The 16,328-nt window shown below is 39.0% G+C and overlaps 1 protein-coding gene across 1 annotated transcript; it reads right to left on the bottom strand.

The window, feature by feature from the left end:
- Positions 1-739: 739 nt before the first annotated feature.
- On the bottom strand, positions 740-16,048 carry ier3ip1 (immediate early response 3 interacting protein 1). Its single transcript, XM_072574965.1, has 3 exons — positions 15,895-16,048; positions 6,158-6,259; positions 740-1,006 (listed from the first exon to the last, which is right to left on the bottom strand). The coding sequence occupies exons 1-3, from the start codon at positions 15,983-15,985 to the stop codon at positions 951-953; spliced, it is 249 nt and encodes an 82-aa protein (XP_072431066.1). The 5' UTR covers positions 15,986-16,048; the 3' UTR covers positions 740-950.
- Positions 16,049-16,328: the final 280 nt, after the last annotated feature.

Here is a 16,328-nt window from a genome sequence, read left to right as displayed (position 1 = left end):
TCAGCTAAGGCAGTGGTAGACCTATGTGATGTTAGAGAAATGAGAAAAGGTGCTGATATTGATCGTTCAGATATGTGACCAAAAATTCATTTCAGGATCAATATGGCACTAATGTGATGAAGTGTATGGCTCAACTTCTGATAATTTCCAGAGAAATAGAGCCAGTCGCTAGGGGAACAGAGATTGTAGAAGAGTCAAAAACAATTGTTTTATCTTTCCAATGTCTAACTGGAGGAAATTCATACTGATCCAGTACAGCACATTGGTTGAGCTGTGTGATAATTTAAGAGATAGTGGAATGATTAGTGATTTATCAGAAGTCACAGAAGACACAAGGATTGAGACTATGCTATCCTCCACATATCCAGCTTCAGCACACATACCTTTTTACCATAGAACTTCTTTTTGATTGGTCATAAAATACTTGATTTTGTCACTTGGTTGCAATTCCTGGAAAATTCAAAAATAATTGTGTCCGAGAGCTGCAATCTGTGAAATTCAACAGTGAAGCACCAAATAGACATGATAAGAAATGTCTGGAACAAATCAAATCTTCTTCAAAGTGTTCTATCCTGTGTGTCTTCCCTCATTTATCCAACTCTCACCTGTATGTTGTTCCCAGTGCAATAAAGTGACTTGTGCTCCTCCTCTGCATTACTCACATCACCATGTAACACAATGTTCAGAACTGTACATTTCCACAGTTTAACTGGAACAGGACACTGAAAAGTTGAAATCATTTTTTGCATTGATCCCATTTTCTTTTATTTAGGTCTACAAAAGTCTGAATTATGCAATGCCACAAGTTTGTCTTTACTACAGTTCAAAGGAACTTCAAAGGAGATCATGAAGTTAAACAGTAAAATGTGCTGTAATTTTCTACTTGTGTAAAAAAATCCCACGTTATCTTATCACCACAGAGGAAAGTGTTGACATTCTTTTGCATTTCTTCATCCAAAAAGTAACAAGAGTACAATTGTTATGGAGTTCAATACTATCAACGGCACTAGAAAGAAACAAATAATGTCAGTTATTTTATTGTTCATCAATGTGGAATAACCTCAATACATGTACTGTTAGCTCAGATGACAAATACATTGCACAGTATGAAAACTGGTCAGGTAGATTCTGTAACTAGCTTCTACTAAATTAGTGGGATGTAGCCAAGTCAATGGTGGACAGGCATGGTGCCATAACTGGCCTTAGAACACAGACTGTCAAAACAGGGAAACATAACAGGCAAGATTTCACCCAGGCTCTTGCCAGAAAGGACATTGAAAAGAATAGGTTGAATGATGATGGGCTACAGCTTAATAGACTTTCCCACATGGTAAAATATTGTGGAGCATTTAGCAGCTTAGGAGTTGTGCCTGTCTTGGATTCAATTCCTTCAGGACATGGGAACGGAAGAAGCTGGGGTGAAGAGGCAACTTCAAAAAAATAAATCAATGAATCACCACTTCCCACCTGGAACTGGAAGGAGTGTGCAGCAGGTTAGCACTAAACGTGAAGCTAACAGATTGCATGGAGTTGTGGTAGAAAATAGACAAAAGCCACAAAGAACCCCTTCCAATCCATTTCTACTGTCAGAGCTAAAATGTGACATCACAGGAAAACAGGTAGGTGATTGGTAGGTATTTCTCCTGAGTTTTTTTTTGTTTGCCAAGCAATTTAAATCAGGAGACATTATTACAGTTGAAGAATACAATTAAGAAATTCACTTTTAAAATACTTAATGTCCAAAATAGTTAAGTAAGAGATAGCGGGGCAGGTGATGTGCTGCAGCTGTAGTTTGTGTGAATTGGTGGACACCAGTGCAATCCATAATCAATATATCTGCAACAAGTGTCAGCTGCTAAAGGAACTTCAGCTCAGAGTTGATGAGCTGAAGTCTAAGGTTGTAATACTGTTACATATCAGGGAGGGAGACAGTTACCGGGCCACAGTGTATCGAGAGATAGTCACATTCCTTAGGTTCATTACATCAAATTTAGTCTGTATCAGAGACAGGGGTTTGAGACTTTGACTGAGGCAGGTATTAGTATCTAGAACCTAGCTTTGGAGGAGAGGCTGCGAGTGGTCTTGTTCAATAGGAATGAAGTTTTTGGTCCAGTTGTGAATGAAGATATTGTCTGCTGGGAGGATGAGCAAACTGACCAGAGCATGATGGGGGAAGAAATTGAGACAGATAATAATAATAATATAAATAATACATAGTACAGCGAGGAGAATAAATACTAACAGAGTCCAGAAGGCTATGTTGCCTACCAAGTACCAGGGATCAGGACTAGAGGGGAACTTAGAATGGGAGGAGTAGCATCCAGTTGTCATGGTACACACTGGTAGGCCTAGGAAGGAGGTTCTGACAAGGGATTATGAGCAGGTACAGTCTAAAAGCAGAAATAACATATCAGGATTATTATTGCCATGTGCAATTTGGTATAGGGTAATTAATTCTAAAGAACTAGGCTCGAAGACTTGTCTGGAACAAAAAGGTTCCAATTCATGGGGCAATGGCACCTTTACTGAGGAAAGAGAGAGCTGTTCTGTTGGGACAGACTTTACTTGAACATATTGGGACCTGCAAGCTAGTGAATTATATTATTAGAGTTGTGTGTAGGGATATAAAATAATTAGTGAGAGGAGGGTTCAATTGACAAAGTTTAAAAATTCAAAAAGAAACAAGTCGAGAGGAAGAGATGACCACTAGCAAATTGTGACATGAGGGGGCAGAAAATATAAGCAAGGGTGCAGTTGAAATTAGAACCAGAATAATTGTTGACAGTAAAATGTCAAAGTTTAAGACTTTTTATCTAAATGCATACAGAATTTGTAACAAGACAGATGATTTGACAACACAAATAGAAATAAATAAATAACTTCTTAGCCAGGTTGTTTGCAGAGTGAACAGAGCTGGAAATTCAATATTCAAAGGTATTTGACATTCCAGGGAAAAGCCAAAAAAAAGGTGGTGTTATGGCATTGTTAATAAAGGAAGATGTCAGTGTGGTGGTGAGAACTGGAGTAAATGTGATAGGTTGTGCTGTGGAATCAGTTTGAATGGAAATAAGGAAATAGCAAAGGAAACAAGTTGCCTATAGTCCTCAAAAGAGTTACCTCACTATAGGGTAACGTATAAATTGGAAATTAATGAAGGCATATAGAATGTTCATGGGTGATTTTAATCCACATATTGACTGGACAAATCAGAATAGCATGAAAGACAAATTTGTAGTGCATGTCAGAGATTGTTTCTTAAAGCAGCAAATTGCAGAATGTACTCCAGAATAAGTGACTTTCGATCTCGTAATATGTAAAGAGGTAGGATTAATAAGTGATCTTATATCTAAGGATTCTCTACAGAGTAACGATCATATTTTACAATATGGTGGAACCTCAAATTCAGTTCAGTTGGAACCTCAAGGTCTCAATCAGGCATCCTCAACTTAAATAAGGGGCAATGAATAAGGTATGAAGAAAACATTGCCTGAAGTGGCTGGGAAAATAGAATAAGGGGAAGGTCAGTAGGTGAGCAATGGAATGTTGATAATGAGGAAGAAGTGAAGTGACAGAGAGATTGACAATTCTAGAAGAGTTATGAAATAATTCAAATAGTGAGAGTAAAGATGAAGAAAGAGACAGAATTTAAAAAAACCTATAAATGACCTGTTAGACCAAATAGAAGATAATATTGCCAAAAATAAGCATAATATGGGAAAGTTGTAAAATAATGGATGAAATTACTACTAGGTTATTAAATTAAAAGGATAATGGAAAGAAGAAAAAGATGATAAATAGTAAGAGAGGAGATCAAGTCCGGAAAGGAAATAGCTCCCAGATGAATAATGCAAGAAGGAGGTATGTAAAAAGGAAAAGTAAGTTTAAGAAAATGCAAATGCTATTTAAATACAAAAGGCAGTACCTACAAGGGAAATAATGGGAGCTTAAATAATATTGAAGCAGATATTTCAGAATGCACAGCAAAAGTTATTTGGGCCAAAAAGAAGGACTCAATAAGAAAGATGAACTACCCATGGTTAACAAAGGTGGCCAAAAAAAGTATCTATTAAAAACTAAGGCATATAAAGCAGCAAAAAATTGTGATAGACCAGAGGAGGAGGAGTATTTTAGGAAGCAGCAATGGATGACGAATAAGCTAATAAAAAGGAAGAAAGTTGATTACGAAAGTAAATTGGTAAGAAATAGAAGAACAAGCAGCAAGAGCATCTATGCGTTTATTAAAAAAAAGCTGAAGTTACTGGGGAATTGAAAATGAGGAACAAGGAAAAGGTAGATAATTTAAGACACCATTTTGCATCAGTTTTTATAGTGGAGATGACCATAAACATCCCAAAAATATCACACTAGTAAGATACTAATGGAAATAAAGGTCTTGCTGACCGTCTCTGTTGCAAAAGACCAAGTATTTGACAAACTAATAGGACTGAAAGCAGATAATTCATTAGAACCTGATTACCTGCATCCAAGGATTTTAAAAGATGTGGCTGCAGTTATAGGGAGACATTATTCAAAATATTCCAGAACTCACTAGATTCTGGGAGGATTGGAAAACTGATAATATGATGCCTTTGTTCAAGAAGGGAAGGAGTCAGAAAGCAGGAAGCTATAGGCTGGTTAGCTCAATACTGGTCATTGAGAAAATTCTTACGTCCATTATTAAGGAAGAAGTTGCAGGAAAATTACAAAAGCTTAATGCAATCCAACAATCAACAGGATTTTCTGAAAGGGAAATCATGTTTGACAAATTTGCTAGACTTCTTTGAGGATATAACAATCAGAAGGCAATGAACTGGTAGATATAGTGTTTTTGGGCATTCAATAAGGTGTCATATAAAATTTTATTACACAAAACAGAAGCTACATTATGGATTGACATTTGGTTAACCGAGAATTGGAATTAATGGGTCTTTTTCGTGTTGGGAAGGGGTAAATAGTGAAGAGCCATGAGAATTAGGCCTCAAACATGTATCATGACTTGGAGGTGATGATCGAGTATAAAGTACTCAAATTTACATATGGTACAAAAATAGGTGGGAGGAATTTGCTGAGGTCATTTAATGGGTCCGAGGGGTTACAGATAGGTTGAGTGAGTGGGTAAAACCTTGTCAGATGTAGGAAAATGTTGGAAAATGTAAGGTCATGCTCTTTGGCAAGAAGAGCAAAAGGCAGCTTATTACTTAAGTGGAGAGAGACCCACCAAAAAAGTTAGCAGTGAGGGATTTCAGTGTTCTGTGCATGAAATGTGAAACATTAACATATAGGTGCAGCGAGCAATTAAAAGCTAAATAGAATTTGGCCTTTATTGCTTGGAGGTTGAAGTTTAAAAATAAGGAAGTCTTGATCCAACTATAAAAAGGTGTTGGTGACGCCATACTTGAAGTACTGTGTACAGTTTTGGTCCCTGTTTTTAAGAAAAGATATATTGGTATTGGAGGTTATTTAAAAGTGATTCACCAGAGTGATTCCTGGAATTAGGGCTTGACAGGTTAAGAATCGATAAATAGATTAGACTTTTATTCATGAAAATAAATTAGAATCAAAAGAATGAGGATGTGATCTTATTGAAACACACAAGGTTTTGAGTAGGTTTGACCAATGTTGATAAAATATTTCCACTAGTAGGGGAATCTCTAACTGGTGAACACAGTTATAGCATAACTGGTAGTCATTTAAAAAACTGAGATACAATGGAATTTCTTCCTCAAAGAGTAGTGAATGTCTTGAGTTTTATATCCCAGAGAAGTATGGAGGCCAGATTATAAAATATTTAAAGAGAGTGTATAGATTTTGAAATATTCAGTAGTTGAGGGCTATGAGGAGATGGCATGAAAGAAAAAGAGTTGATGCCTGGGACAGATTAGCCATGATCTTATAGCATGGCAGGCCAGATGCCCCACTCTTGGTCCAATTTCTTAATGTTCTTATGAAAAATAAGAGAGATGATTTGCACAAGAGGGCAAGCAGGAATCTACATTTGTCCTGTGGCTGGTAAAAGATCATAATCACCAAGCTTCATGCTTGCTAGGGATAATTTTAAAAAAAATCAAAATCCTTTACTAAACAAGAGGCATATAGGGTTCAAAGTCTTTGCAGATTAAGTATGATTGAGATCGGATAACAGATCTGCAGAACTTACATCTCATCACCATTCGTACGGATCGGATTAGATTTACAAGCTGTGATTTAATCCCTGGCTCTTCTCCAAAACCACCAATGCTCTGGTCTGTTCCCCAGCCAACTACAAAAACAATGTCAAACAAAGTTCACTTATAAACTTTAAAATCCCATGCACTTGTTTTGACAGTTTATAAACAATGGTAGAGCTCTGCAATAACTTTGTTAGTTATAGGTCATTTAAAACAGCTGTGTTCTCATTGAATTCAGTCTCTTCATCATTACAGAAATACAAAGAAAGGTACCAGGAGATGACACTGACAATTCGCCATGGTCTCCTAGACCTGCCCAATCATTTTCTAAACTGTCTGCTGCAGCACTAAAAACAGATAACGCTTGAGAAAGATTAACTTGCATAAGATTAGGAGTAGGCCATTTAGCCCCTTTATAATTTGTTTGTAGAGCGTGGTATTGCCAGCTAGACCAGAATTTATTGCCAATCCCTAATTGCTCACAGAACAGTTAAGAACTGCCCAAGGTCTAGAGTCAGATAGAATAGGAGATTTCCTTTCCTCGAAGACATTGGTTAACCAGATGGATTTTTATGACAAATAACAGTTAATGGTTCACATTAGGCTAGTTCTTATTCCAGATTTAAAATGAATTCAAATCTCACCCTTTGCTACAGTGGGATTCAAACCCACATGCATAGAACAATAGCCTGAGTTTTTGTATTATTAGTCCAGTGATATTACCACTACACCACCATCTCCCCTTCAGCCCATTCCACCATTTAGTGAACCCATGGAAAATTGTGACTTATCTTATAAACCTGCCTTTGGCCAACATCCCTTAACACATTTGGATATCAAGAATTCACCATTCATTTAAAAGTTACAACTGACCTCACTTTAGAGAAGACATTTGAAACTTGAATAACAACCCCATTCTCCTATCTTCTCCCTGTAATCCTTGATTCCCTTAAAAATCAAGAACCTGCCTATTTATCTTAGATATACTCAATGACAGGGCAACCATAGTCCTCTGCGGCAATGAGTTCCACAGATTTACCACCCTCTGGCTGAAGGATATTCTCCTCATCTCAGTTCTAAAGAGTTGTCCCTTCACTCCTGAGGCTGTGCCCTCAGGTCCTAGTCTCTTCTACTAATGGAAACATCTTCCCCAATATTCTGTAAATTTCAATAACATCCCTTTGCCTTCTAAACTCTATCCAATACAGACCCAGAGTCCTTATCCTCTTGTTGCGCCCTTTAATCCCTGGGATTATTCTTGTAAACCTCCTGTGGACGCCCTCCAATGCTAGTACATTCTTCCTTAGTTACAGAGACAGAAACTGCTCACAATATTCCAAATACGGTCTGACCAGATCCGTTGAGTAAAAGATTTTTCACAATACTGATGCAGCCACTGTGACTCCAAACACAATATCCAAAAACAATGGGTGAGAAAAGCATATTTTACCAAAATGGTATATGAATCTGGACTCCATTGCCTACCAATAGTCAAACCATTAGAAACTAATTGAGAGAGTAATTGGAAGAGATTAGAATTGCTCTAGTCACATAACAAAGTTTTTGCGAAGGGTTTTAAAATGCATGTTCTGGTTAGACAGAGAGAAACATATATGCTAACAAATAGCAAAGACCCTGCCTAAGAACATCTGTCATAAGCCACATGTGGCTTAAGATGGCCATGACATTTCTACCTGAGGAACTGTATCAGGGTTTCATTATTGTACCTCGACTGCATCACTTCACGTCTTCAACCTGGGAAAATACAAGTGTAACAGAGGTCTTGAATCATAAATGGATGCTACTTTGATAATTACAATCTTCTCCTGAGTGTGTGTATATCTGAATAAATGCAGGGTTGGGGGAAGTTGTGCACATTCAGGTGTTGAATAATAAACATTTACCTTTCTTTTAAAACTTACAAAAACCTGTCTCTTGCCTGTTCCTGATAACTAAAGTTCTCAGAAGTCATAAAACGTCTTGTTTAATAAAATATGGTGTCTTCAATCAGTGCAAAGATGAATAAAGAAGGAGAGCTTTGCTTATCATCTGTCCTCTATTCAAAACAAAATTTCCTGTCCCAGTTAGTAATCTGACTTTCAATAACTTCAATTCCATGAACTTTAATTTTAGCAGACCTTATCCTCAGACTGGATCTGCCAAAAACGTCTTCTGAAAGTCGTGATGTGATTTATATATATTTTCATATCATTTATCTTTGAGTTTGGATTTTTGTATTTTAACCAATAATATATAGATTTTCCATGTCAGAAGGAATTTAATAATGAGCTTGTAAGTATTTCTGCAGCCATGGTGATTTCTTTTAAAAGCACAAATCAGAGAAAATGAAGGGCTTTTGTTTTCATTAGAAGAATTAAGAATGGACAAAGTAAATAGCTGCGCATTAGGCTCTAGGTTGGAAGGTCATGAATTAACTTTTATTTCCTCTTTAATCAGGACTTGGGGGAGAAAAAGAATTAAGCTTCAGGTTGCGCAGTTCTGCTGGGTCTTAGCTCAAGCTAAGCTCATGTAAAGTGGTTGCTTCGAAGAAAATGAGTTTATTTGAAATGTTAAGAAAAAGATTACCTCAATGAAAGGAATTCAGTCAAAGTTCCTGACCGGAAGTCTTAGATTAAAACCTTGACAGGGTTTTTTTGAATCTGAGAAAGTTTAAGCTCAGTTGTAGGAAGGGTCCAGCAACAGGTTATTAGACTGTCAAATGTTGGATTTGAAGCTACAGTTAAATTAAAGCCTGTATGGGTGATAAAGAAAGGAATTCTCTTGGTTATAAGTACTATCATGGGGTGTTTTTGGGATTAATAGGATTATATTCTTATTGTATCTTAAAAAATCCTTAAATTTGTGCTGTATATAAATATATTCTCTATTTAAATTTTTTGTATACTCAACTGTTTTATTGTTCAACTCAATTCTGTAAATTTGACAGTCTGGCAACATCTGAGGGTAGAGATACAGCTGTATAATACTTGAAACATTAACTGTGCTTCTCTTTCTACAGATATTTTCCTGAACACATTTTAGTCACCTTACCTATCAGTTTTGTCATACATGACCTACACTTTACAAATTCATGCTGCTTCTCTCTAATCAACTGAATTTGTTTTTGAGATGTTCAAAGACTGAGTTCCAAAATTCCCTTCACCCACCTTTCTTAAATAGCAGATTGAAAAATTCCATGCTTCAATCGAAAGGAGTGGTTCCCAAAGCAGGAGACTTTTGGAAGGTTAGAATTACGACATCTACAATGTTCTCCTAAAACACTGAATAGAATCCAGCGATTCCTGAAAATTTGGCACTTTTTAATGCTATTAGCTTTACCATAACTCAGTTTCCTTTCATTAATTTTGATAATTCACTGATGCAAAATATTTGTTAAATGGTGAGGCGAATACAAGAAAATGGCAGACATTAGCAATTTTCAAGAAGCCATATATCTCTTCACTACCCTCTTTATCCAAATAATTCAAAAAATTGCATACATTTCTTTTGATTTCCCTTTTGTAGCTCAATATCTGCTGTCATTTCTTTCCTTTGCCATAGAGTCAGACTCATGGAGATGTACAGCACCCTTTGGTCCAACTTGTCTATGCCAACCAGATATCCTAAATTAATCTAATCTCATTTGCCAGCATTTAGCCCATATCCCTCCAAGCCTTTCCTATTTATATATCCATCCAGATGTCTTTTAAATGTTTTAATTGTACTTGCCTCCACCACTTCCTCTGGCAGCAGTTCCTTGTCCCTCAGACCCCTTTTAAAACTTTCCCTTTTTACTCTAAACTGCACCCTGCCCAACCCTGGAGAAAAAAAACCTAGTTTATTTATCCTATCCATTCTATTCATGATTTTATAAACCACTATAAGGCCACCCCTCAACCTCCAATGCTTCATGGAAAATAGCCACAGCCTATTCAGCTTCCCCCTGTAGCTCAAACCCTCCAACCCTGACAACATCCTTGTAAATCTTTTCTGAACCTTTTCAAGTTTCACAACATCCTTTCTATAGCAGGGAGACCACAATTGCATGCAGTATTCCAAAAGTGGCCTTACCAACACCCTGTACAGCCGCAACATGACCTCTCAACTCATACCAAATGCCTACTTCACTATCCTGTCAACCTGGGACTCCACTTTCAAGGAGCTATGAACCTGGACTTCAAAGCCTCTTTGTTCAGCAACACTCCCCAGGACCTTACCATTAAGTGTGTAAGTCCCGCCCTGATTTGCCTTTCCAAAATGCACATTTATCTAAATTAAAATTTAGATGATCTACACTCATCTGCCACTCCTCAGCCCATTGGCCCATCTGATCAATAACCTGTTGTTCTCTGAGGTAACCTTCTTTGAGGTATACTACACCTCCCATTTTGGAGTCATCTACAAACTTACCAACTGTGCCTCCTATGTTCACTTCCAAATAATTTATATAAATGATGAAAAGCAGTGGAGATAACACCAATTCTTGTCTCACACTGCTAGTCACAGGCCTCCAGTCTGAAAAGCAACCCTCCGCCACCACCCTCAGTCTTCTAACTTCGAGCCAGTTCTGTATCCAAATGGCTACTTATCACTGTATTCCATGTGACCTAACCTTGCTAACCAGTGAACTTATCGAATGCCTTACTGAAGTCGATATAGATTATGTCCTCTGCTCTGCCCTTCTCAATCCTCTTTGTTACTTCTTCAATAAACTCAATTAAGTTAATGAGACACGATTTCCCACGCACAAAGCCAAGTTGACTTTCCCTAATCAGTCCTTGCCTTTCCAAATACATGTAATTCCTGGCCCTCAGGATTCCCTCCAACAACTTGCTCACCACTGATGTCAGGCTCACTGGTCTATAGTTGCCTGCCTTTTCCTTATGAACCTTCTTAAATAGTGGCACCATGTTAGCCAACCTCCAGTCTTCCAGCACCTCACCTATGGCTATTTACGATACAAATATCTCAGCAAGGGGCCCAGCAATTACTTCCATCACCTCCCACAGAGTTCGACGGTACACCTGATCGGGTCCTGGGGATTTATCCACTTGACTCTTTCTCCCCGCCATGATCCGTACCTTTCTTAAAAAAAAATGACAATTTTTCTTTTATTCTTATGTTGTTCCTTATCTCTGTATGGATAACCAAGGCTGTATTTTTGAAAAATTGTGCTCTTGCCCCTTAAGGTTGTAAACTGATTTTACATCATTTTCACTTGTTTTCTGAACACATTCCACTAATCTTCTGTCGTTTTGTTCACTAACAGAACTGTCCAGAACAATCCATCGCTCATTACAATTTAGTTAATCTTACCTAAATCTACAGTCTTACTTGCTGTTTCACATTTCCTTCTTTCAAATTCAAACCTATTATGATTGTTATTTAATTAATAAATAAATAAATAATAAGCTATTAACTGAACCTGGTTCATTAATGAATCCAAGAAGACCAGTCCCTTGTTGGTTTTAGGACGTAATTCACAGATTCACAAATGGTTGTAGCAAAGGTATAGGCTTTTCTTCCTGCTATTTCTGCACCGATCTCCATAACAGCAATTCACACGGTGCTACTCCTGTTCCCCTCCACATAGCCCTGCATATTCTTCCTTTTTTAGATAATAATCAATTCCTCAGCCTCGGCTGAGACTGCAGGACATAGGTACAGACCGTCCGGTCCCTCAAGCCTACTCCACCATTCAATAGGATCATGGCTGATCCAACATTCATCCCATCCACTTTCTTACCTTTAGCGCATAACCCTTAATTGTTTACTAATCAAGAATCCCTCCATTAGCCTGAACCTGACTTGACCACATACTCAGCTTGTGTATTTCTGATTGTGAAAGTTTCTCATTTTTCATTGTTTCTTTTGCCAATTGCCTTGAATCTGTTCTTAATCATCCCACCAATGGAAATGTTACTAGAGTCACAGAGATGTACAGCACAGAAATAGACTCTTCAGTCCAACTCATACATGCCAACCAGATATCCCAAACTAATCTAGTCCAAATTCGCACTTAGCCCATATCCCTCTAAACCCTTCCAATTTGTATACTAATCCAGATGCCTTTTAAATGCTGTAATTGTACCAGCCTCCACCACCTCCTCCGGCAGCTCATTCCATACACGCACCACTCTGTGTTAAAACGTTGTCCCATAGGTCCCTTTTAAATTTTTCCCCTCTCACCCTCAACCTTCTGGTTCTGGACTCCCCCACCCCAGGGAAAAGACATTGTCTACTTACCCTATCCATGCCCCTCATAATTTTATAAATCTCTGTAAGGTCACCCTTCAGCATCTGATGCTCCAGGGAAAAGAGCCCTAACCAATCAGCCTCTCTCTATAGCTCAAATCCTCAAACCCTGGCAACATCCTTGTAAATCTTTTCTGAACTCTTTCAAGTTTCACAAATTCCTTCCAATAGGAGGGAGACCAGAACTGCATGCAATATTCCAAAAGTGGCCTAACCAATGTCCTGTCCAGCTACAACATGACCTGCCAACTCCAATACTCAATGCTCTGACCAGTAAAGGAAAGCATACCAAAGACCTTCTTCACTATCCTATCTACCTGAGACTCTACTTTCAAGAAGCTATGAACCTGCACTCTAAGGTTTCTTTGTTCAGTAATACTCCCCAAGACCTTACTATTAAGTGTATAAGTGCTGCTCTGATTTGCCTTTCCAAAATGCAGCACCTCACATTTATCTAAATTAAACTTCATCAGCCACTCCTCAGCCCATTGGCCCATCTGATTAAGATCCTGTTGTACTCTGAGCACTCCCTTGTATTTTTTCACTGTTCATTACACCTTCAATTTTGGTGCCATCCGCAAACTTACTAACTATACCTTCTATGTTCACTTCCAAATCATTTATATAAATGATGAAAAACAGTGAACCCAGCACCAATCCTTGTGGCACACTACTGGCCACAGGCCTCCAGTCTGAAAAGTAACCCTCCACCATCACCCTCTGTCTTCTACTTTTGAGCCAAATCTGCAGTCAAATGGCTAGTTCTCCTTGTAGTCCATGAGATCACCCTCTGCATGAAAAAGTTGTCCCCTAGGTCCCTTTTAAATCTTTCTCATCTCACCTTAAAAATGTGAACCCCTAGTTTTAGGTCCAATATCAAACAATGATGAGACAGAATACTGGAAACAGACAGAGTGCTTGGTGATGTGGTGCAAACATAACAATTTCTCCCTCATTGTTAGCAAAAGTAAACAGCTGATCATTGACGTCAGGAAGCAAGGAAGAGGCCTCTTTGGAGCTACGTCAATGGACCTGAGGTACAGACTGTCAAGAGAGTCAAGTTCTTAGGAGTGACGATAACCAACAATCTGTTCTAGGCCACCCGAGTAGATACGACGGTCAAGGCGACACAACAATGCCTCTTCATCCCTCAGAGGCTAAGGAAATTCAGCTTGTCCATCAGGATATTCACCAACTTTTACAGATAGAACACCTTCTGTGGTGCATCTGGATGCATCATGTCTTGGTACAGCAACTGCTCTGACCGTGAACATAAACTACAGAAAGTTGTGAACACAGCCCAGAAAATTACACATGCCAACCTTCCATCCATTGACTCCATCTACACTTCTCATTGCCATGGAATGGCAGTCAGCATCTTCAAAGACCCCTCCCACCCTGGTTATTATCTCTTCTGACCTCTTCTGTCAAGCAGATGATACAAAAGCTTAAACAGATGTACCAACAGGTTCAAGAATAGCTTCTTCCCTGCTGTTATTAGACTTCTGAATAGTCCTCTCAAATTTTAAATCTAATGTTGATCTCGCTTTTTGTGCACCTACTTTGCAGCCATAACATTGTATTTCTCGCTCTGTTCAATCACGCTATGATGTTTACATGTTATGATCTGTCTGTATAGCATGCAAAACAAACCTTTCCACTGGACTTAGGTACATGTGACAATAATAAATCAAATCAAAAATCTTTCTGAACCCTCTCCAATTTAATAATATCCTTATTGGCTTCACCACCTTGTAAACCTCAGCATTACATCCCAACTCCGATTATCAATGGTCTGAGAATTAAGGCAAGCTTGCTAGCAAGCTGAGGTGCAACTTTCAAAAATCTATGGACCTAAACCTCAAGGTCTCTCTATTTGACAACACTACCCAGGGACCAACCATTAATTGTATAAGTCCTGCCCTTGATTCTTTTACCAAAATGCAATACCTCACATTTATCTAATTTAAACTCCATCTGCCACTCCTCAGCCCATTGGCTCAATTGACAGGATCCCATTGTAACCATAGATGATCTTCTTCACTGTTGACTATACCACCAATTTTGGTGTCATCCACAGACTTAATAACAATGCCTCCTAAATTCTCATCCAAATCATTTATATAAATGACAAAAGTGAACCCAGCACCAATCCCTGCGGAACACTGTTGGATACAGGCCTTCAATATCACACTCTGTCTCCTACCGTCAAGCCAATTTTGAATCCAATTGGCTTGGATATAATTGGATTAGTCTGTCACGTGGAATCTTGTCAAAAACTTTACTAAAGTCCATGTAGACGACAACTATCGCTTTGCCTTCATCAATCTTTTTGGTTACATCGTCAAAAACCACAGTCAAGTTTGGGAGACATGATTTCCCATGCACAAAGTTTCAAAATAGTTTGAAAAGAATATCTTGTAATCATTCAACCCAAAAGGACTGGCATTTATATAGCACTTTAAAATGCTTTACAGACAATAAAGTATTTTTGAAACCTACACATGGTTGTAATGCAGGAAACATGACATTCAATGTGTTCAGCTAGTCTCACAACCAGCAATGTGGAAATTACCAGTTTTTTGTGGTCAACAATATCTTAAGTGCATGATTTAAAACACAGAGTGCATGTTGTCAACACCAATATGGATGGCAAAGGTGGCAAAAGTAGCACCAGTGACATCCCACCACCGCGACTCAGGATGCGCAAATGATCTCAGTGACACCTAAGAAACTGTCAACCATCTCAGATCTTGCATCCTTTGCCATAATCCACTGCACTTGACAGTGTTACTGTACAGGCCATCAGTATACCTCCTGCAGACATGGTGGCAATAAATGCAGTCTAGGAAAAAGGCAAAAAATTGGGATTTTGCCAGATTGGGAATTTGATGCAGAGGAAGGGTGTGATGCTTTTTGCCTCCAATTCCTGCAGTGATACCTGCAACGGATAATTAAGCTTTTTTTTAAAAAAAAAGAAAGCAAAAGCGCTGTGAATGCTGGAAATCTTAAAGAAAATCAGAAATAGCTAGAGAAACGCAGCATCTAAGGACAGAAGACAGAGTTAACGTTTCGTGTCCAGTGACCCTGCCTTGGAACTGAGCATCGCTGTTTTGAGCTTCTCCAACTGGGCAGTGCCTTCAGCTGCCAAGATCCCAATCTCAGGAATTCCCTACTTAAACTCTTCAAGGAACCCATAAAAATCTCCCCTTTAATCGGGTCATCTGAGCTAATATGCCATCTAAAATCTACCAAAAAAACACCCTACACTTCCCCTTTTCTGACTTTAAAATTGTCCCGCTTTCAAGCACCGGGGGTGTTGTTTTCCATGAGAGGCAGGCGCTATCCTGTCAGTTGTTGTTGTTCCCTGGGTGAGATGTCCTGCTTGCGGTGTCCCTTTAACAACAGTCCCCTTTAAGAGGATTTTTTAAAAAAATACTTCGTTTCCCGGGGTGTTCAGGTTCACACTTACTCTTGTTGAGGAAGCGTTCTTCATGCAGCACAGCGACAGCATTAACACAGAGCAGCGCGGCCTGGAGCAGCGAGTACAGTGTGAAGGCCATGGTTACTGGGAAAGGGGAAAGGGAGTCACTAGGACCAAACACGCATGCGCTGGTGTCAGCTACCGCTGCCACCTCACCTCGTCCCACCCCCGGCGACTACAGCAACACACCGCAGACAAACTTCGCGACGAGGCGGGCAAATGCCAAAACTCGAAACAAGACCTGAAAGGGGAACAGAGGGCTGGGCCGGGTATTGGAGATCTCAAGCCAACTGGCACGGTGGCACAGTGGTTAGCACTGCTACCTCACAGCGCCAGAGACCCGGGTTCAATTCCCACCTCAGTTTGGAGTTTGCACGTTCTCCCCGTGTCTGCGTGGGTTTCCTCCGGGTGCTCCGGTTTCC

This window comes from Chiloscyllium punctatum, chromosome 1 (genome assembly GCF_047496795.1).
Source record: "Chiloscyllium punctatum isolate Juve2018m chromosome 1, sChiPun1.3, whole genome shotgun sequence".
In the NCBI taxonomy this organism is placed as follows: Eukaryota; Metazoa; Chordata; class Chondrichthyes; order Orectolobiformes; family Hemiscylliidae; genus Chiloscyllium; species Chiloscyllium punctatum.
Note: the sequence above shows the minus strand (reverse complement) of the source record. Positions and strands in the feature narration are given on the sequence as shown.

What these genes read in the sequence shown, in the direction of transcription:
- ier3ip1 (XM_072574965.1), bottom strand. Translation starts at nt 15,985, where the DNA reads ATGGCCTTCACACTGTACTCGCTGCTCCAGGCCGCGCTGCTCTGTGTT. An exon ending in AGAACGCTTCCTCAACAAGA is followed by an intron (nt 6,260 to 15,894) that starts GTAAGTGTGAAC and finishes TTGTTTTTGTAG; the next exon opens with TTGGCTGGGGAACAGACCAG. An exon ending in CGTACGAATGGTGATGAGAT is followed by an intron (nt 1,007 to 6,157) that starts GTAAGTTCTGCA and finishes GTTTCTTTCTAG; the next exon opens with TGCCGTTGATAGTATTGAAC.